General features: G+C 42.8%; 2 protein-coding genes across 15 annotated transcripts in view; one reads left to right on the top strand and one right to left on the bottom strand.

Moving 5' to 3' along the window:
* The window catches only part of elavl3 (ELAV like neuron-specific RNA binding protein 3), a 23952-nt gene extending 9252 nt beyond the window's left edge, over positions 1-14700 (top strand). For 4 of the 14 annotated variants that reach the window (XM_042313243.1, XM_042313244.1, XM_042313246.1 and 1 more), the window contains exons 4-8: positions 1260-1413; positions 7472-7700; positions 7853-7906; positions 8295-8333; positions 9166-14700. In XM_042313243.1, the coding sequence (XP_042169177.1) occupies positions 1260-1413; positions 7472-7700; positions 7853-7906; positions 8295-8333; positions 9166-9514 (825 nt within the window). In that variant the 3' untranslated portion in view covers positions 9515-14700. The remainder of the gene's footprint in view (positions 1-1259; positions 1414-7471; positions 7701-7852; positions 7907-8294; positions 8334-9165) is intronic. The other 10 variants (XM_042313252.1, XM_042313253.1, XM_042313254.1 and 7 more) reach the window with 6 other exon arrangements.
* On the bottom strand, positions 14580-23571 carry LOC112258693 (glucosidase 2 subunit beta). The gene is given in 19 exon segments (XM_024433221.2): positions 14580-15165; positions 15992-16154; positions 16404-16503; positions 16619-16693; positions 16800-16889; positions 17095-17164; positions 17371-17461; positions 17568-17729; positions 17880-17963; positions 21093-21171; positions 21270-21354; positions 21664-21750; positions 21753-21792; positions 21982-22099; positions 22239-22296; positions 22404-22499; positions 22621-22737; positions 22941-23089; positions 23475-23571. Coding segments are annotated over 17 exon segments (1599 nt in total). The 5' UTR covers positions 23041-23089; positions 23475-23571; the 3' UTR covers positions 14580-15165; positions 15992-16007.

The raw sequence follows: 23571 nt of genomic DNA, 5'->3' as shown, positions 1-23571 counted from the left end.
CTCCACTACCCCCTCCCATTCTCTAGCACCCCCAATCACTGCATCACACACCCTGTCCACACACACTCTACACAATACTGGAGTCCTGCACACTCACTGCACCATTTAGAATGAGGATAACTTTATTCTCTAAACTCAATGGGTCAAATACATCCATCGGCTATGTGTTGTGCAAGGCATGATAATACTCTAAATGTTCATGTCAATATAAATGTTCAGTCACTAGAAATGTCCCAAATTTATATCTAAAACACATTCATTCAAGTTATACTGTACTTGTATATGTGAGTATGTGTTTATATAATAAGGAGTGAATGTTTTAGTGAGTTGATAGTCAGGATGCTGTCTTGTGATCTATTTATATTGTTTGCTGGTTGCCAGTGGAGCTGTTCTCCCTCGAGGCTGGAAACAAAGGAAAGAGGCAGGAGATGGAGGGGAGATCAGCTTATCTCTGGCAACACTCACTCCCTCTCCCTCCATCCGAAACAAACAGGCAGACCACTCACAACAATGCACTGACTCTCACTATCTATCATACTCTCTCACTGGCTTTCATACACGCCAACGCATGAATGTGTAGACATTTTTATAATCAATCTAAGTCACACTATAGTCTCACCATAGAATACTAATGTTAACTTTGCACAACGGTGGACACAATCAGTCACAAAGCGTTCCAAAAAACAGTCACACACATTGACAAAAAAGATGAGTCAAAATGAATATTCATGCATGGCTACAAGCCAGCAGCATACCACCCTGCATCCCACTGCTGGCTTGTTGCTGAAGCTAAGCAGATTTGGTCCTGGTCAGTCCCTGGATGGGAGACCAGATGCTGCTGGAAGTGGTGTTGGAGGGCCAGTAGGAGGCACTCTTTCCCCTGGTCTAAAAAAAAATATCCCAATTCCCCAAGGCAGTGACGAGGGACATTGCCCCGTGTAAAGTGCTGTCTTCTGGATGGGATGTTAAACGGGTGTCCTGACTCTCTGTGGTCACTAAAAGATCCCATGTCACTTATTGTAAGAGTAGGGGTGTTAACCCTGGTAATCTGGCCCTCATAATGTCACCTAATCATCCCCAGTTTAAAATTGGATCATTCATCTATTCCCCTAGGTTGTTGCTGTAAATGAGAATGTGTTCTCACTTAATTTACCTGGGTAAATAAAAAAATGACTATATGGTTTTATGTACAGTAAAGATATGGGAAACCTTTGATTTGATATCAGTATTAAAATGTGTGTTTCATTGATGTGCTGTAGGTATCGTACGCCCGTCCCAGTTCAGCATCTATCCGTGATGCCAACCTGTATGTGAGCGGTCTGCCTAAGACCATGACCCAGAAGGACATGGAGCAGCTGTTCTCCCAGTACGGACGCATCATCACCTCCCGCATCCTGGTGGACCAGGTTACAGGTACAGCCTTAACTCACTTCTGGCACAACTGACCCCTACTCTAACCTACCATTAGCCTATTCTAACGTACCCCTGAGCGACTCTAACATACACCAGACCTACTTTAACTCTACTCTAATGTACCCCTGACCTACCCTAACTCTAGTCTAATGTACCCCTGACCTACCATAACTCTAATCTAATGTACCCCTGACCTACCATAACTCTAATCTAATGTACCCCTGACCTACCATAACTCTAATCTAATGTACCCCTGACCTACCCTAAATCTACTCTAACATACCCCTGACCTACCCTAACTCTAATCTAACGTACCCCTGACCTACCCTAACTCTAATCTAACGTACCCCTGACCTACCCTAACTCTAATCTAACGTACCCCTGACCTACCATAACTCTAATCTAACGTACCCCTGACCTACCATAACTCTAATCTAACGTACCCCTGACCTACTATAACTCTAATCTAACGTACCCCTGACCTACCATAACTCTAGTCTAATGTACCCCTGACCTACCATAACTCTAATCTAATGTACCCTGACCTACCATAACTCTAATCTAATGTACCCCTGACCTACCCTAACTCTACTCTAACGTACCCCTGACCTACCCTAACTCTACCCTAACGTACCCTAACCCTGACCTGACCCTAACTCTAATCTAACGTACCCCTGACCTACCATAACTCTAATCTAACGTACCCCTGACCTACCATAACTCTAATCTAACGTACCCCTGACCTACCACAACTCTAATCTAACGTAACGTACCCCTGACCTACTATAACTCTAATCTAACGTACCCCTGACCTACCCTAACTCTAATCTAACGTACCCCTGACCTACCATAACTCTAGTCTAATGTACCCCTGACCTACCATAACTCTAATCTAATGTACCCCTGACCTACCATAACTCTAATCTAATGTACCCCTGACCTACCCTAACTCTACTCTAACGTACCCCTGACCTACCCTAACTCTGACCTAACCCCCTGACCTACTCTCTAATCTAACGTACCCCTGACCTACCCTAACTCTAATCTAACGTACCCCTGACCTACCATAACTCTAACCTAACGTCTAACCCCCTGACCTACCATAACTCTAATCTAACGTACCCCTGACCTACCATAACTCTAATCTAACGTACCCCTGACCTACCATAACTCTAATCTAACGTACCCCTGACCTACCCTAACTCTAATCTAACGTACCCCTGACCTACCCTAACTCTAATCTAACGTACCCCTGACCTACTCTAACTCTAGTCTAACATACCCCTGACCTACCCTAACTCTAGTCTAACATACCCCTGACCTACCATAACTCTACTCTAACGTACCCCTGACCTACCCTAACTCTAGTCTAACGTATCCCTGACCTACCATAACTCTACTCTAACGTACCCCTGACCTACCCTAACTCTAATCTAACACGTACCCCTGACCTACCATAACTCTACTCTAACATACCCCTGACCTACCCTAACTCTAGTCTAACGTACCTCTGACCTACCCTAACTCTAGTCTAACATACCCCTGACCTACCATAACTCTACTCTAACATACCCCTGACCTACCCTAACTCTACTCTAACATACCCCTGACCTACCCTAACGCTAGTCTAACATACCCCTGACCTACCCTAACTCTACTCTAACGTACCCCTGACCTACCATAACTCTACTCTAACATACCCCTGACCTACCCTAACTCTAGTCTAACGTACCCCTGACCTACCATAACTCTACTCTAACATACCCCTGACCTACCCTAACTCTACTCTAACATACCCTGACCTACCCTAACTCTACTCTAACATACCCCTGACCTACCCTACCCTAACTCTACTCTAACATACCCCTGACCTACCCTAACGCTAGTCTAACATACCCCTGACCTACCCTAACTCTAATCTAACGTACCCCTGACCTACCATAACTCTAATCTAACGTACCCCTGACCTACCATAACTCTAATCTAACGTACCCCTGACCTACCATAACTCTAATCTAACGTACCCCTGACCTACCCTAACTCTACTCTAACATACCCCTGACCTACCCTAACTCTAATCTAATGTACCCCTGACCTACCCTAACTCTAATCTAACGTACCCCAGACCTACCCTAACTCTAATCTAACGTACCCCTGACCTACTCTAACTCTAGTCTAACATACCCCTGACCTACCCTAACTCTAGTCTAACATACCCCTGACCTACCATAACTCTACTCTAACGTACCCGTGACCTATTCTAACATACCCTTGACCTACCCTAACTCTACTCTAACATACCCCTGACCTACCCTAACTCTAGTCTAACATACCCCTGACCTACCATAACTCTACTCTAACATACCCCTGACCTACCCTACCCTAACTCTACTCTAACATACCCCTGACCTACCCTAACACTAGTCTAACATACCCCTGACCTACCCTAACTCTACTCTAACATACCCCTGACCTACCCTAACTCTAATCTAACGTACCCCTGACCTACCCTAACTCTAATCTAACGTACCCCTGACCTACCCTAACTCTAATCTAACATACCCCTGACCTACTCTAACTCTAGTCTAACATACCCCTGACCTACCCTAACTCTACTCTAACATACCCCTGACCTACCCTAACTCTACTCTAACGTACCCCTGACCTACCCTAACTCTAGTCTAACATACCCCTGACCTACCCTAACTCTACTCTAACATACCCCTGACCTACCCTAACTCTACTCTAACGTACCCTGACCTACCCTAACTCTAGTCTAACGTACCCCTGACCTACCATAACTCTACTCTAACGTACCCTTGACCTATTCTAACGTGACCCTTGTTCTACCCTAACTCTACTCTAACATACCCCTGACCTACCCTAACTCTAGTCTAACGTACCCCTGACCTACCCTAACTCTAGTCTAACATACCCCTGACCTACCCTAACACTAGTCTAACATACCCCTGACCTACCCTAACTCTACTCTAACGTACCCCTGACCTACCATAACTCTACTCTAACATACCCCTGACCTACCCTAACTCTAGTCTAACGTAACGCTGACCTACCATAACTCTACTCTAACATACCCCTGACCTACCCTAACTCTAATCTAACGTACCCCTGACCTACCATAACTCTACTCTAACATACCCCTGACCTACCCTAACTCTACTCTAACATACCCCTGACCTACCCTAACTCTACTCTAACATACCCCTGACCTACCCTACCCTAACTCTACTCTAACATACCCCTGACCTACCCTAACACTAGTCTAACATACCCCTGACCTACCCTAAATCTAATCTAACGTACCCCTGACCTACCATAACTCTAATCTAACGTACCCTGACCTACCATAACTCTAATCTAACGTACCCTGACCTACCATAACTCTAATCTAACGTACCCCTGACCTACCATAACTCTAATCTAACGTACCCCTGACCTACCCTAACTCTACTCTAACGTACCCCTGACCTACCCTAACTCTACTCTAACGTACCCCTGACCTACCCTAACTCTACTCTAACGTACCCCTGACCTACCCTAACTCTACTCTAACGTACCCCTGACCTACCCTAACTCTACTCTAACGTACCCCTGACCTACCCTAACTCTACTCTAAACGTACCCCTGACCTACCCTAACTCTACTCTAACGACCTACCCTAACCTATTCTAACGTACCCTGACCTACCCTAACTCTACTCTAACATACCCCTGACCTACCCTAACTCTAGTCTAACGTACCCCTGACCTACCCTAACTCTAGTCTAACCTACCCCTGACCTACCATAACTCTACTCTAATGTACCCCTGACCTACCCTAACTCTACTCTAACGTACCCCTGACCTACCATAACTCTACTCTAACATACCCCTGACCTACCCTAACTCTACTCTAACATACCCCTGACCTACCCTAACGCTAGTCTTACATACCCCCCTGACCTACCCTAACTCTACTCTAACGTACCCCTGACCTACCCTAACTCTACTCTAACATACCCCTGACCTACCCTAACTCTACTCTAACATACCCCTGACCTACCCTACCCTAACTCTTCTCTAACATACCCCTGACCTACCCTAACGCTAGTCTAACATACCCTGACCTACCCTAACTCTAATCTAACGTACCCCTGACCTACCATAACTCTAATCTAACGTACCCTGACCTACCATAACTCTAATCTAACGTACCCCTGACCTACCATAACTCTAATCTAACGTACCCCTGACCTACCCTAACTCTACTCTAACGTACCCCTGACCTGAACCTACTACCCTACTACTCTAACGTCTGACCTACTAACTCTAACCCCCTGACCTACTCTAACTCTAGTCTAACATACCCCTGACCTACCCCAACTCTAGTCTAACATACCCCTGACCTACCATAACTCTACTCTAACGTACCCCTGACCTACCCTAACTCTAGTCTAACGTACCCCTGACCTACCATAACTCTACTCTAACGTACCCGTGACCTATTCTAACATACCCCTGACCTACCCTAACTCTAGTCTAACGTACCCCAACTCTAGTCTAACATACCCCTGACTTACCATAACTCTACTCTAACGTACCCCTGACCTACCATAACTCTACTCTAACATACCCCTGACCTACCCTACTCTAACTCTACTCTAACATACCCCTGACCTACCCTAACGCTAGTCTAACATACCCCTGACCTACCCTAACTCTAATCTAACGTACCCCTGACCTACCCTAACTCTAATCTAACGTACCCCTGACCTACTCTAACTCTAGTCTAACATACCCCTGACCTACCCTAACTCTAGTCTAACATACCCCTGACCTACCATAACTCTACTCTAACGTACCCCTGACCTACCCTAACTCTAGTCTAACGTACCCCTGACCTACCATAACTCTACTCTAACGTACCCTTGACCTATTCTAACGTACCCTTGACCTACCCTAACTCTACTCTAACATACCCCTGACCTACCCTAACTCTAGTCTAACGTACCCCTGACCTACCCTAACTCTAGTCTAACATACCCCTGACCTACCATAACTCTACTCTAATGTACCCCTGACCTACCCTACCCTAACTCTACTCTAACGTACCCCTGACCTACCCTAACTCTACTCTAACATACCCCTGACCTACCCTAACGCTAGTCTAACATACCCCTGACCTACCCTAACTCTACTCTAACGTACCCCTGACCTACCATAACTCTACTCTAACGTACCCCTGACCTACCATAACTCTACTCTAACATACCCCTGACCTACCCTAACTGTAGTCTAACGTACCCCTGACCTACCATAACTCTACTCTAACATACCCCTGACCTACCCTAACTCTACTCTAACATACCCCTGACCTACCCTAACTCTACTCTAACATACCCTGACCTACCCTACCCTAACTCTACTCTAACATACCCCTGACCTACCCTAACGCTAGTCTAACATACCCCTTGACCTACCCTACCCTAACTCTACTCTAACATACCCCTGACCTACCCTAACGCTAGTCTAACATACCCCTGACCTACCCTAACTCTACTCTAATATACCCCTGACCTACCCTAACTCTAATCTAACATACCCCTGACCTACCCTAACTCTAATCTAACATACCCCTGACCTTCCCTAACTCTAATCTAACATACCCCTGACCTTCCCTACCCTAACTCTACTCTAACATACCCCTGACCTACCCTAACTCTAGTCTAACGTACCCCTGACCTACCCTAACTATACTCTAACATACCCCTGACCTACCATAACTCTATTCTAACATACCCCTGACCTACCCTAACTCTACTCTAACGTACCCCTGACCTACCATAACTCTAGTCTAACATACCCCTGACCTACCCTAATTCTACTCTAACATACCCCTGACCTACCACGGACTTATCCTTACCTACTCTAACTTACCTCCCCCTAACCAACTGTAACCCTACTCTAACCTTTCCCATCTCATTGGACCAAGTCAGAGTCATGACTCACCCCTCCCCACCCCTCAGGTGCTAACATTAGCTTGCTTTCTGACCCCGGAGCAGGTATATCGCGAGGAGTGGGCTTCATCCGGTTTGACAAGCGGAACGAGGCGGAAGAGGCCATCAAGGGCCTGAATGGCCAGAAGCCCCTGGGCGCAGCCGAACCCATCACGGTGAAGTTCGCCAACAACCCCAGCCAGAAGACGGGCCAGGCCCTGCTCACCCAGCTGTACCAGACCGCTGCACGCCGCTACACTGGCCCTCTGCACCATCAGACTCAGCGCTTCAGGTACTGCCCCCACCACCACCCAAATCCGCTCTGACCTGTCTGTCATCTGACCCGACACACCTGCCCTGCTGGAACGAGCACTATGGCGCTCGCTCACCCTATCTTCCTCTCTTTCTCTCCCTCTTTTTTCTTGACTTTCTTTTAAACTGCAGCCTCATCCCTCCATTTGGAAAGGGACCAGATCCAAATAACAGCACAAAACCAATGTAAGAGACCCCCAATGTATCAAAGCACAAATCAAATGAAAACAAAGCAAAGTGCTCCAAACCAGTCAAATAACATAGTATCTACTAAACAAGATGACGAAATTACATTTAAATGAATCAGATAATGCAGAACTCCAACATACACACACACACACACATTAACAGACTGATTTGCATAGTGCGTTGTTGTGGTTCGCCAAGGCTAGGAAGTGAGCTCTGTGATGGGTTGCTGTTGGGATAGACAGACGGCTCCTCTACAGTACAGTGAAGGGCGCCCTCTGGAGGCCAGCTGGCAGAGGAGCAGGAGCAGCATGTTAAAAGGCCTTCCTCCTCTCAGACCTCACCACTAACGTCTCCACCCCCTTCATTTCTCCCTCTTGCGTTGCAGACTCGACAATTTACTAAACGCCAGCTACGGAGTCAAGAGGTAAATGCCAAAGGTGTACTTTGTAAAAAAAAAGATACAAAAAAAAAATACATCCATGCCTAAGAACAAACCTCAAACAAAGTGACTGGAATACCACCTGCTGCCTTCACCTTGAAATGAAAGATTATGAAAATATTCCCTAATTCCCTATTCACACTGCCCATTAAACTGAGAAGTTATGTAACAACCAGTCCAGACAGTATAACAAATCTAAATATGCAGTGTCTAGGGTTGTCTAACAGCAGGGTATTCTGGCATGGCTTTGTTTATAATCTTTTGGTTTGATTACGTAATGGATCTGATGTGTGTGTATTTCTTTATGAACTAACATTATCAGTTTCGGTTTTGCTTTCATGTCCCCTTTATTCCGCCAGCATGGACATACCAGATTGAGTTTGCGTCTTCTTCTGTTTGCTCCAATTTTCCTATGATTTGATTCGAATTTGCTTTCATCCCTCTCTAGGTTTCTGTGTTTTGTTCAATATTGTGATTTCCGTTAAACATTGTGATTTCTGTGTCTAATTTTTGCAGAGGCTTTGGTCAGCAGAGACTATGACTAAAATATGCAGAGCGTGGGTGTTTGTGTGTCATAGAAGCAGTGTGCTGTTTTGTGTGGAAGCAGGTAGTCTGGAACCACTGTGGTACCATGCCCACACATATATTTATCTATCTACTCACTGCAGAAAAAGTGGGGATGGAGATCGATTGGGTCACCAGACAGACACCATGCCCCTCCGACTACCAAGCCTTCAGCACATATCATAGCTAGAAACATGGCCAGTATATAGAGAGATGATTGCTGTGTGGAACTTCAGAATGACACCCAATGTAGTTCTCCCTCTCTTCTTCCTAGGTTCTCCCCCATTACCATCGACAGCATGACCAGCCTGGCGGGAGTCAACCTGACCGGGCCCACCGGAGCCGGCTGGTGCATCTTCGTCTACAACCTGTCGCCCGAGGCTGACGAAAGCGTCCTGTGGCAGCTGTTTGGGCCCTTCGGCGCCGTCACAAACGTCAAGGTCATCCGTGACTTCACCACCAACAAATGTAAGGGCTTCGGCTTCGTCACCATGACCAACTACGATGAGGCAGCCATGGCCATCGCTAGTCTCAACGGCTACCGCTTGGGAGACCGCGTGCTGCAGGTCTCCTTCAAGACCAGCAAGCAACACAAGGCCTGAGAGAGAGAGAGCTGTTAGCTGACGCCAGCTCCTTCAGCCAGCAGGGAGCGCCACTGAGCTCCCTGTTACTATCACTCTACATGGGCCTGGACTGAGTCTTTCTCTCTGATGCACACTCACCCATACACAGCCCTATACACATACATACACACACTATCAGACATGCACACACTATTAGACATATTTACACATTCAAACATACACAAAGTCAGAGTTTCAAACAAATACACTAGTAGAGTTTTTCTTTTCTCTTTACACAACATGCTAGTCCTTCCCTACGTTTGCCTGGATTGAATTAGTAGGGGTGCGTTGTGTAGTTGGTCTCTGGGGGTGGGGGTAAGAGGCCTCAATGAGGGAGACAGTCTAATGAATGTGACAGAGAATGTGTGCTGAGTGCTTTGATTGAATTCAGGCAAATAATGACAAAAACTGCTGAAACAAAATGATCAAAAATCTAAAATGAACTACAAATATGTGCAATTTAAACCCCAAACTCTTACCCCACGAACTATCCCATTATCTTGCTGGAGAGAGTGTAGTCACTTTTTTTTTTTACACTTGGGCATTTTGAATCAGTGATTTTTTTTAGATCAAAGAAAATTAATTAAAAACAGTGTTCTCTTATATACCTATATTAAAATATAACTATATATTCAATATTTAAGGTGGTTATAATAGCCGAGTATGTAAGCATTTTCTAGAAACTTTGACTACTGTTTCCTGGCTCAACATTAGGTAGGTTGTGACTAGCTTTAGGGCAGTTTCTCTACCCTAATAAGGACAGATCCCATATGATTTAGGTTATCAAACTGAACAGATACTGGTCACAAAGACAAGCAGCCTGAAGGCCACCAGAATTACACCCTCACTACACAACACAACACAGTCACACATCAGCCCTGTTAGGGGGGAAACAACACATCACTCACTGACATCTATTTTTTTTTTCACTCTGGTTCTTCTATTCAGAGTATAATGGATGGATTCCACCACAAGCAGAGCTGTCTGTGTGAACAACGTAGAACATTGTCCCAGCTAGTGTTCCCATGGAGACAGTGTTCATGTACAATTCTCTGAGAGACTAGGGACTGTGAGTTTAGAGCAAATCACAGAGCCAAATCACAGAGCCACTTTACCAAAACACCCAACCAGATAACACCCCTCCAAGGGAATGAAAAGGTTTTTACAATTCAGTGGAGATGATTGGCCTGGCTAAGTAGGCTCCACATCATCATTATGCACAGATCAGATCGAGAGGACGGTAGTTTTGACTTAGGTTTAGATTCCGTCATGACTGAGCAGTGATATCTCCTCACTGAGTACTAGAGGGTGAGACAGCTTCTTGCCTATTCCTCAGTTTACTAAACACTCCTCAGTTTCATTCAGACCCTGTATATGACACTTTATAGAAGCTCCTGAGAATCAGTTTCTATTCACTCTCATTATAACCTTGCCTGCCCTGTCAAAATAGAAGAAACCAAGCCTGCAGAAACCAACAGTGACAAGTTTGTTTATCTCACATTGGAAACTCAAAAATAATTTTTGGTTGATTTGCAACATCTGATCGGCACTATCACCTAGCTGGAATTTTTTTAAAAAATATCAACAAACCCATGGAAATAATTTATGACACCCCTTGATGAAAATATAACAACAAAATAGTCTTGGTTGGTTGTCTGTTAGAAACATCTGACAAGACGTTTCATGGGGAGAGATAGGATTACAATATAAAGACATCTGCATATAATAGATGAAATAAGGTAAAGTGTGTTCAAGACATTTTTGCTTTTCTAAATAACGCTGTGTTAGCCAAAGAGGACAACCATCTCTTTGAAAGGATTACTTTAGAGATACATCTATTTTTATACATACAAAATGAACAAGACCTTGTGCTGAATTTTTACAGATTCTTAAAAAAGACTGGGACACCACATGGCTGTATTTTAAGCCCTTTGATCTTTGAGAGAGGGATGAGCGCGTGCATGCGGTGTATAGGTGGGGGTCGAGGGAAGGGGGCGAAGAAGAAAAGTTTTATCTCACACAACCTTACTTTTTCAACCACAACCCATAAACAAACTATTGAAATAGCAAAAAAAAAAAGAAAAAAACAAAGACATCGGAATAGAACAAATACACATCAACACAAACCAATTCACTGATTAGGCATCAAATGTTACAGAGACAAATCTGCATTACTAATACTGCCATCTTTGAGTGTAAACTAGACAAACACATATCACTTCCTCTGAAGTTGTGTACAGTTCAGTGTTGCTTCAATGATTGTACAGTGAAGTGTTATCGCTTTCACAGGAGACACTTAAATCAGGCTGCAGTAAAGACAGTCAGTCAGGCCCAATGATTTGTCCTCACAGACATCTTGGGCTGGTTCGAAACAGAAAGGCTTGAAGTAGATTCTCAATTCCTTTCAATGCAAAGATGATTAGGTTTATTTGAATGAAGATTTAGCCAAAGAATTTGGAATATGAGTGTCAATAAGAAATAATTCAGTCTATACTATTACTAACTGCTCCCCTGATAATTCTTCTATAAACCATTATCATTTATTGCATGAAGATCCCTATCATTTTAAATCCCCATAGCTCTTGCAGAAATATCTGTTGTTCATATCAAATTATATCAGAATGGACTAATATCGTTTTGGTTAACATATCTGTTGAGTAAATATAATTTAGCCCATTTGCACAGGTGCTTACCACAAACCTACAACAATGTAAACAAAGAATTCACCTTTCAGCAAAAATAACGACAGTTCCACACAAGTGTCTCTTGAACCTCAATACTGTAATACTCACACCATCCGCTCACAACAGGAATCCAATTAATCAGAGTATGACAGCACTGTTTCAGTTGAACCCTCAGCCTCTGTCTAACTCTGACCATTCCATTTCTTACTGTGCCCCAGTAGTATATTGGTGGTGTGCCAACCAAAACAAACATGAAATGTCATACATTAACACCCTGTCATAATCTAACTCCACACCTCCCTTCCCTATTCAATTAGTTGTGCCCATACTCAAGAGAAGGTAGCACAGTAGGACTGATACAGCATCACTTTAAGAGACCAGATGTGAATCTTGGGAACAGAACAGCAAATAGGCCACGTTGTTGAGCTGCAGTTGAAGTAGTCCATCCCACTGGTGATATGGGGTAGAGTTCCAGCCCAGTTCCCCCACACCCTAGACCAACAACAGGCCCTAGGCCACACCCTAGACCAACAGGCCCTAGGCCACACCCTAGACCAACAACAGGCCCTAGGCCACTCCCTAGACCAACAACAGGCCCTAGGCCACTCCCTAGACTAGAGCAACAACAAACTGTCCCATCTTACACAGCCAATACAGAGACCCTCTTCTCTTCCCACACCTATGTATGGTAGAGAGCCAAGGACAATGGCAGGAGACAAATGTACTGCACCGTTTGAGCAACAATAAATAATCATCTAAAAAGACAAAAAAACTTTCCTATGGAACAGTAAGTGCAATGTGCTTTGTTTTTATATTGACTGAGAACAAAAAGATATATATATTTTTTAAAAGAAAAATAAATTAAACATCACACTGAAATGGTTTGTGGGGAAAAGGCGGAAGGATCAAATGTAAAGAAATCAAAGTGTTAATGCACTGATTCATTAAAGAGAATCAAACAAGCACCGATGGAGAGCTCTGAAATGTCCACAATCCCAGCCCCGGATTAGTGCTCTGAACATGCAAGCTAAAACTAACCGCATATTATTATTGGGTGAATAAAACGAGCAATTTAATTGAAAAGACCTTGAAAGGGATACTGTCTAATATATCATCAGTTTTAGCCCACGTCGATTTTAGAATATCATTTTTCCTGTAATTTGATTTTCTTTTACATATCAAGACTCACATGTTAACTTTGCGTATTTGTGTTGTTGACGTTACCATATAGGACACACATGGGTCCAAGATTTTATTTGGTTGCTTTGATTGGGTAATTTCTTTCTTCATTCCATTATTTAATTAGTTGCAGTTGTTAGTGTATGCAGATTTTAGACTTAGTTAGACATTTTATTTCAATCAAAATGTGTTCAATTGTGTTTGTAAAAGTCTGTGGTAGCTTTTGTTGCAACATAAATAATTTAAACAGAAAAAATTCAAGATAGCGCCAACAAACTTGTATTATTTGGGCGACTTTAAGCTTGTAGTTTTAACTTATTGTTAACTTAAAAACTATTTATTATTGCCTCGTATAAAGTATGTTTTGTGTATATTTATGGTTTATTTCATTATATTTGCAAGTTTAAAAGATTTTAAGTTTGCCAAAATTGTGGTTACATTTTCTTTCTTAAAAGGGAACAAATAGATTTTAAAAAACAGCTTTAGAAGTACGATTTGGAAATGTTCTCCATAGTCAAATGCACTGCTATATTTAACTAATTGAAGTGTATAAACATACATGCTGTGTGCTAGATGTTATGCCTTTACTGCCTGTGTTCTGTTTGTCTTGTTAAATGAAAACCTTTTGATTATTTAATCTAATCACAGTCTTGTTTTTCCAGCCACTGAGAACCCTAGGGAGTGTCAGTCAGGACATGGGCTGGGCCTGGGATATAGCCTATTGTTGGCTCCAGGGCAGAGCCTGGACCTTAGGCAGTGCCTGAGGCTCCATGTGCACTCAGCATGCTTTCCCTCCTACTGTTGGTGAACAGAACTACTGTAGTTATTAGAAGGACCATAGTACAGAACTACATGACATCTGAGTTCTATGTACAGTAGTTCCAACAGCAGCCAGGAGGAAAGCATCGTTGGGGGGGGGGGTTACTCGTATAGGAAAGGGGTCAGTGGTTCTTCTGTTTCTCGACCAACTGTATTTTGTGTCTATTTATTTAGAAGAGGGGACACAGTAACTTAGTGACGTTCTTCTTACAACATTTTCCTGGAATGGTAGAACAAATCAAAAGAAAATGATCAAAACAGATCTACTGGCATCAATGTATCAATGTCAGTAGGAAGATATCAAAATCTCATACTTCCAAACATGACCAAATGAACAATGACAAAATGTAACAAAGAAAATAAACCTTTCAGTTTAGGATATTTATTACTGGGATTTCAGCTGAAGACGCTTGAAGACTTTTTCATGGAATTGTTTAATTATTTGTACTTTACATGCCAGAAAAAAATAAAAGGTTACAAATCTGAGTGACCCATGTTGTTTTTACAAGATGACATTGAGTGTTGTCATTTCCAGAGGCTAAAAATGAAAACCCATTGATGTGCACATAAGACAAACTGCCCACCATCGTCATAATGCACATCATTGGCATAATCATCTACTGTAGTATTGGAGCCAACAGAGCATAGTTAACATTATACTGACTATCCTGCTTAGATACAGTACAACTTTTGTTGATTGGCAAAGTAGAACACAGGAGAAAATTATTCAGCATAATCAAATTCAACTTCCTTTTTTTGGTTAATGGAATGACAACTTTTTTTATCTAATTGAAACATTAAACCCTAGACAAACAAGTTAAAGAAACAGACAAGTAGGAGTAAAGAACAAGCAACCATTTTGAATCTTCATCAGTTTGTGAAGCAAGAGTGCAGCAGCTGGTTGTTGCAGAACAGGGTGAGGCTAGAATGTAGTCCATAAAGAAAAACCTGAGAGAGAAATTACTGTTATTTTCAAGCAGAATTGATAAGAAATCCTCTCAGAAACAAATGGTTCTGATCGATTGGAAATGTAGCACAGTGCCTTCTCATAAATTGTTTGCTTTTGCCATTGTGAAATTACCAACTTGCCCCTTATGTAAAAATGATCAAATACATGTGCAAGGATGTCCTACCAAAAAAAGACTGGCTCCTTGCACGTCTTCCTCTGTCCTGTTAACATCTTCTGTTTCAATGTCTACTCATTTTCCCGCTTGCTTGTGCCTCCTTGCCTTGTGTACAGTTGCTAGCTAGTTAGCACTTAATTTATTTTGTATTTTAAATGTAACCTTTAACTAGGCAAGTCAAAAAGAGAAATTCTTATTAACAATGACGGCCGACACTTATTTGCACTGTTTTAATTAAGCTACTCGACCTGGTGAGGGACATAAGCATTATCTAGATTGGCTCGTCCTACTAGGTGGACTTGAATGCCATATATGTCAGATCTTTTTGAAGATCCTGCACAAATACAACTATGTGGGCTGGAGCCAACAGTTGATATAATGATTAAGTTAGCTAGTGAGAGCCAAGCGCAAATCAGACATGCAGAGTAGACAGATGATTGAAAGACAACATGAAATTAATGTTTTAACATATTAAAACAATAAAAGGTAACTTCTCCCCCCAGGGGTTGTTCATAATTATAGAGTACATGATTAAACAACTACCGTGCTAGCCCTAACATGTTGAGTATTTATAAAAAGCTGATATCCACATGTAATTATAAAGTACTCCACTGCTCTAAGTCCAATGGGCCTGGCTTGTAGCTAGCTACCTGTTGGTGGGGAGCACTACAGCTCTGTGTGTCCGTGCAGTACTTCGTCCAGGCTGGCTGGCTCCTGGCACACGGCGGGGGTGGTGAACTCCATGAGGTACTCACAGCGACTGGGCTCTGACGTGGACGTCACCACAGTCTCCTTCCCACACGTCAACTTCACCTGACCCACACAGAGGGACAACATTAACCCTTCACTATATTCACAGGACATGTTGTGGGTCAGCAGTACCTCAGGAGTAGGGACCTGTGCACTTAGTGTGAATTATCATGCCAATTCCCCACACAGCACCCCCGCCCAGCACCGCATAAACATGATTTGACTTACTCTTCATATGCTCTCAGCATATTAGAGTGTCATAAAGGTGCAACTTGGGCTGGGAGGGAAGTGGACTGGAGAAGATAGACTTACTGTGGTGGACCTGTTGGGGCCCTGCCAGCACCCCTGCCCATGGTCATACTTCATCATGGAGTATAAATTGTCTTCAGGACCAGCCCATTGTCCCCACAAGCTACAACAGGGGACAGAGACAGGAATGACCACTGGTCATGCTTAACAATTTTAGAAGGACCAGTCCCTTGAACAGTTAAAGGCTACAGTAAAATGAAATGAAGAGATTCTCTTACCCAAGGTTGGTCTCTGAACCCCCAAACTTAGGTTTCTGGGAGACCCTATTGAATGGACACAGCCTGTAGATGTACCTGATGAAAAAGAAGAGGGCAGAGTCTTAGATTTCATCTTTGGGAGACTCAAACAGTTTCACATTTCTCTCACGAAGGCATAGACAGATAGATGAAGTATACATACTCGCTTGTGGATAATTCATAGCACTGGCTGTAGAGGTAAGCAAATTCTGCACTTGGCCCAAAGTCAAAACCAATCTCCTTCTCAAGGTTCCTGCAGACCCAAATACATTCAGGACCATAGATTAATGATCGACTTGCAGACACAGGGTACATTCATTTGTGTTTTCAAACCTAATAATACAACCTGCACTTGTATGCCTGTGGAGTATCATCATGAGATGTTTTTGTGTTGCAAAGACTAACATACAGTGGTTACCAAAGCCAGCAGAGATTAAGCATTGTGGTTGCAAACTTACTTCATTTGATTGTCCACTTCCCGGAGAGCCCTCTCAGCTTCATCAAAATCATCCCTGGCTTTCTGGGCAGCTGAGGAACAAAGACAACAAAGCACAACCTCAAAAGTACAGACCAATGAGACATACAATTCCACAGCACAGAAAATCACAATTCAGACATTTACGCTTAAAATCATCTGAACCCCTACTTTGTATATTCAGACAAACACAAATTGTGTCCCTGTTTAAGATAGTGTGGGACTAAGCCCAGATTGTAAAACAGATGACTGTATGCACCATCAATAAGGCTCTGGGTCTCTGTGTCGTACGGTGGCATGGACAACTCATCGTCCCCTCTTTTCTCTGGGGTCTGCACGGTGGGAGGGACCTGATAATTAAACACACGTTATGTTACTGGGACAACTGACCACCCAAGCCCTCCAATACTAGCCTAGCTCAGGCCCTTCCCCTCCAATGTGAGGATTTCCAACTACCTTCTCTTCCTCCTCCTCGTGATCATCTTCCTCATCATCCTCCACATCTTCCTCCTCTCCAGCATAATCCTCGGGGTAGTGGTCAGAGTCATGGTCAGAGACAAAGTCCCTGGACTGCTCCTCCTGGGGGGTCTCCACTGGGGCAGGGGGGTCCAACAGGCCCTGAGACACCCACACATACCAAATCACACAAACTTATATATTCCACTTCTCACAACGTGCTTGACAGAAACCCAGCCTAGACACCCAATCTGAGGCTCCAGGATATGGAAATGACTGTATAACATAAGTCTTCATAACATAAGTACTGACCTCTGACAGGTACTGGTCTTTGATGATGCTCCACACAGTTTCAAATGTTGACGTGTCCACTTTGCCTTCTCCTCCCAGCAATCCCTGTAGGAATGGATTAGGAAATCAGAAAAACGCTAAGACGTCTATCTTGAAATAATACATAAAAATAAAAAAAAATCTTAAGACATCTTACCAAGATAAACTAACTGCACTGGCAGATCATGTGCTCATTTTAACCTACAAAGGCTCGATACAAGTCAGAATATCTTGATACAAGACAAATGATCTTGATGCATTTTCTGGGCATCTCAAAACAAGTAAATGCAAATGCTTTGAGTAAGCAAGATCATTTTGACTTCATTAATATGTCAACCTCTGTGTGTAAAATAAAAATGAATTAATGTGAACCTAACTCACAGCAAAAAAGGTAAAGAAAGCAATCAAATGTTATTTGTTGCCTAGACTTTATTACAAATGACACTCAAGTCTTGAAAAAAAACAATACACTAATATTGCAGGTCAGCCATGACAGCCTTTATAATATAATGCATACACTTAGTGAGCCATTAAAACTACGCACAAATTTCTAAACTATAGTTTTGTCGGTTAAGACATCTACTTTGCGCAAGACAAGTAATTTTCCTAACAATTGTTTACAGACAGATTATTTCACTGTATCACAATTCCAGTGGGTCAGAAGTTTACATACACTAAGTTGACTGTGCAGCTTGGAAAATTCCAGAAATTGATGTCATGGCTTTAGAAGCTCCCAATAGGCTAATTGACATCATTTGAGTCAATTGGAGGTGTACCTGTGGATGTATTTCAAGGCCTACCTTCAAACTTAGTACCTCTGCTTGACATCATGTGAAAATCAAAATCAGGACCTCAGAAAAAGAATTGTAGACCTCCACAAGTTTGGTTCATCCTTGGGAGCAATTTCCAAACGTCTTAAGGTAACACGTTTATCTGTACAAATACCATGGGACCACGCAGGAAGGAGATGCGTTCTGTTTCCTAGAGATGAACGTATTTTGGTGCAAAGAGTGCAAATCAATACCAGAACAACAGCCAAGGACCTTGTGAAGATGGAGGAAACACGAAGGAAGAAGCCACTGCTCCAAAACCGCCATAAAAAAGCCAGACGACGGTTTGCAACTGCACATGGGGACAATGTCCTCTGGTCTGATGAAACAAAAATAGAACTGTTTGGCCATAATGACCATCATTATGTTTATAAGAAAAAAGGGGGAGGCTTGCAATCTGAAGAACACCATCCCAACCGTGAAGCACGGGGGTGGCAGCATCATGTTGTGGGGGTGCTTTGCTGCAGGAGGGACTGGTGCACTTCACAAAATAGATGGCATCATGAGGTAGGAAAATTATGTGGATATATTGAAGCGACATCAGTTAAAGCTTGGGTCTTCCAAATGGACAATGACTAAACATAATTCCAAAGTTATGGCAAAATGGCTTAAGGACAACAAAGTCATGGTATTGGAGTGGTCATCACAAAGCCATGACCTCAATCCTATAGAAAATTTGTGGGCAGAACTGAAAAAGCGTGTGCGAGCAAGGAGGCCTACAAACCTGACTTAGTTACACCAGCTCTGTCAGGAGGAATGGGCCAAAATTCACCCAACTTATTGTGGGAAGCTACCCGAAACATTTGACCCAAGTTAAACAATTTAAAGGCAATGCTACCAAATACTAATTGAGTGTATGTAAACTTCTGACCCACTGGGAATGTGATGAAAGAAATAAAAGCTGAAATAAATAATTCTCTATTATTCTGACATTTCACATTCTTAAAATAAAGTGGTGATCCTAACTGACCTAAGAAAGGTAATTTTTACTAGGATTAAATGTCAGGATGTGAAAAACTGAGTTTAAATGTATTTGGCTAAGGTGAATGTAAACCTCCAACTGTAAATATTGCACTTGGGAAACAATCTTAAAGTAGAAATAGAATGAAACAAACAGGCCTTCTACAGTATTTTTGCTCTATTATAGTGGCCACTATAGTAGACATTGATCAAGTGCACAAGGCTACATGTGTGGAAATAATGTTCACGGAGTAAAAAATTAAATCCTGACCCTCACTCACACACGTGTTACTGTCAAGTTCAACACAAAAGCAATATCTTTGGGCTACACTGCACATTATTACATTGTACACTTTATGCCTGTGGACATCTGTTCTACAATGTGCCAACACAGCATGATACCCTTTGTTGGCATAATTGATCTCTTTCAGGCAGAGAGTATACCTGGCATACCCCTTTCATCCACTGTATTGAAAAAGTGAGAAAGTGGGAAAGTGTGCAGTGTTCCTTTCAACTCTGTAGTGACATCCAGCTTAAGCCAGGCCCAGCTCCACTTAACTGTTTAACAAGCAACACCTCATTTTCACCCAATTCTCTCATTCTGAAAATTAACCATTTCACAGATCGCCATGGTCCAGTAAGCAACTAACGCGTTGTAACTTGAGGAACGGCAAGGAGTAGTATAACGTTACCAGTTAATACTACAGCAAATTGGTTAGGTTACTAACGTTAGCTCATCTGAGCTAACTAACATTAGCCGTTGGACTTTATTAGCCAGCTAATTTTCACAGTAAACTCAATTATTTGATCAGGTAAGTTGGCTAATATTGCTCAACATTTCTCTGGGTAGCTAACGGAGAATTCCATCCAGCTAGCAAGATCCTTAACAATGCTAACACTTGTTCCACCACACTTTCTCCCTCACCTCAAACTTTCCAAATGCCAGTTGTTTTTCAGTTACAGCTCATGAAGTACGCTTCTTCACCTTCTCACCCCCATCTCCGTGGTCAGGCTTCTCTCCTACCTCTTCGATATCGTTCAGGGGACGCGCTGCTGTAAGTTAACTGGCCAACTCACTTTCCAGCGCTGATGCTGTAACTAGCAAGTTGTCTTTTCTCTCTTCAGTGGCGTGCTGCATTCTGTTGTTATGTGAACGAGTGGCTGAACCTTGGATACAGACAGTATTTCTCCAAACGCACATCACTCGTTCGCATACAGCCAGTAGTTATCCAAAGCCCCCAGCCCCCCAAACTTCTCATTGGATCTACACGAATCACATTGGTCACCTCTTTTGGATTCAAAATGGCAAATTTAGCCAAAATGACACTAGTTTACATCCCTGTAATTTACTAGTGTGATAGAAATCTTCTCTTGACTTGAGGGGGAGGAAGAGGAGACATCTTACCTGAGTCTCTGTTTCTGTCAGAGAGCCATCTGAATCTGGATCCAGCTCTAGGTGGGACTGCAGCTCAGCCACAGAAACACTGGGAATAACAAAAACACCCGTATTAGTCACTCACTGAATCACACTGAAATATCTCTGAATATATCCAACGCTGACAGTTACACACTACACACTCACTAGCCATCTGAGTCATCATCCAGCTCCAGAAAAGCCTCAGCCATTCTAGTTTTGTCCTTCTCCATACGGATGAGTTCTTTTTGTTCTGAAACAGACAAAATCAAATCAATCATTCAACTTAGAAAAAGAAATCTTCAACAGGACTTTGTAATTGACTTCCAAATCAAAGATGTTGAAAAACATCTGACTGGAGAGACGATTAGCACTGGGCATTTCACAACATTTAACAATCGTTTTTTTAACTATAAGAATATACTTAAATATCTTGGTTTTACCAAACAGCACAAAAACACCTTTTTTATGTGTGAAGAAAACAAATACATTGAGAGAATTTATGATGTGCATAGGTTAAAAGCAGAGATAATGGCTTCTAGTGTAATAGCAGAGTACTTACCCTCCCAAGACTTCAGGTGGCGCTCTTTAGCCCCTTTCTCTGGATCCTCCGCTGTTTCTTTAACAGTCCTCAGAGCCTCCACCTTCCCTCCAGACCCTTCTTACTACCCTGCAGCTCAGTCAACTTGCCCTGCACAAACACACGGATGGAAGTATTTACAAAAACAAACAAAGTCTTGTCATTTCATAAACTCATTCAAAAGGCAAGAATTTATACCAATTGCTCTACATAAGAAATGGTCTCTGTATAGGCCCTAGCTATTTCTGCCCTAATCAACCCCAAATAAATCTACTACCCTTTGGTTGGTTAGTCACTCACCTGTTTGTCTTCCTGTCCCCTTTTAGCTTCATGTATCAGTTGTTGTTTGAGCAGAAAGCCTTCCTTGGTGATCTCAGCCATTATCTGCAGACTCTCCCTCTCCTTGCGCCCCATCTCCCTAGGGGGTCACACAGCCAACACAATCAGTCTTCACACACACATACTGGAGGAATCGTTCACCAACACAAAGGCCAATGTTAGTGTTGTAGTCAATATTAAAATGTTTGCAGAATGCTGTACGTTTTACAACTGCTCACCTGCAGGTGTTTTGACAAGTGGCACCACTGTTGTACTCGTCTGTCGTGTCACAGCAGTCTGAGGAGAGAACACACTTCATCAGCACACAGCAATTACACACACACACACAACTCTGAGAGAAAGGGACAACTGATCCATGGAAAAATACTGTGACAATGTCTTACCACAGATGCCGTCGTTGATCCGGGAGGAAGGGATGAAGGCGGGTCTGAAGCCAGCGTTGGAACAGTGGAAGCTGCCATTGGGGCAGGCAGCAGTACCTGTGAAAAAAAAATGCAAAGACATTCATTATAGTCAAGACTTTAGTGATAACTGTGCACAGTAGTGTCTTGATAGTGGGTTCAGTCTGGCTTTACTGATGAGAAGTGAGCGATACTGCACCTGGTTCATCCGAGCCATCCCTGCAGTCGCAGTAGTCATCGTTGACCCGGTCAAAGGGGATGGTGCTGGAGCCATCCAAACAGGTAAAGGGCTTGTTCTCCTCATAGAACTGTCTCTCTGTCGGGATCGATGGGGACAGGTAAGGGTTGGGTACATAAGAGCAAATCTGAGAGACAATGCACACCTGCCAGGTTAAAATCCATGCTCACAATGGGATTCTGAAAGCTAAAATAACATAGACCTAGGCCTATCTCACTGGCTGTGATAAGAACCATAACGTTATTTGTCTGAATTCGGGTTAGAATCAGATGCCAACTCACTTGATTGTGGTACTCCGCGTGGACGTTGGATCTCCACCGCTGCGCCAGTGCCCATCGCCAAAGCCAAGCTCGTCAACAACAGTAGAAGCGCACAAGACATGATGCAGTATCAACTGGGACCAACTACACTTTCAGAATTCGCGGCGCTCCTGCAAACATAACTCAAGGTAATAGACAAAGTACTTGAACCCAATACAGCTAGTCCTCAGACGCGCCACCATTCACAACATTGAGACAGTCACCCATATGAAACCTCTGATACAATGCGTTAGAACGACATTTTCAGAATCATTTAGTCATATTTCAATACATGTAAAGATAACTTAGCAAGTAACGTTATTAAGTTAGCTGATGAACTAACGTTACAGTAGTAGCAGCTAGCTATCAGCGGTCTTGATATAACACGGTAAAACTTCCTTTTGAACAATATTTATGAATGTTGTATATGCAATAAAGTATCATGTTCACAATAAAATGGTAAAAACACTTATACAATTTATTTTCGAAGTAAAAATATGACTAATCATTCATTACCTCTCTTCCGCAATGCTTCAGGAAACGTCTCTCTCGTGCGCTCATGCACTATAATGTTTTCTTCTGATTGGACTAGCTTTTGAATCCGACCTGTGAT

This window comes from Oncorhynchus tshawytscha, unplaced genomic scaffold (assembly GCF_018296145.1).
Source record: "Oncorhynchus tshawytscha isolate Ot180627B unplaced genomic scaffold, Otsh_v2.0 Un_contig_1369_pilon_pilon, whole genome shotgun sequence".
Taxonomy (NCBI): domain Eukaryota; kingdom Metazoa; phylum Chordata; class Actinopteri; order Salmoniformes; family Salmonidae; genus Oncorhynchus; species Oncorhynchus tshawytscha.
Note: the sequence above shows the minus strand (reverse complement) of the source record. Positions and strands in the feature narration are given on the sequence as shown.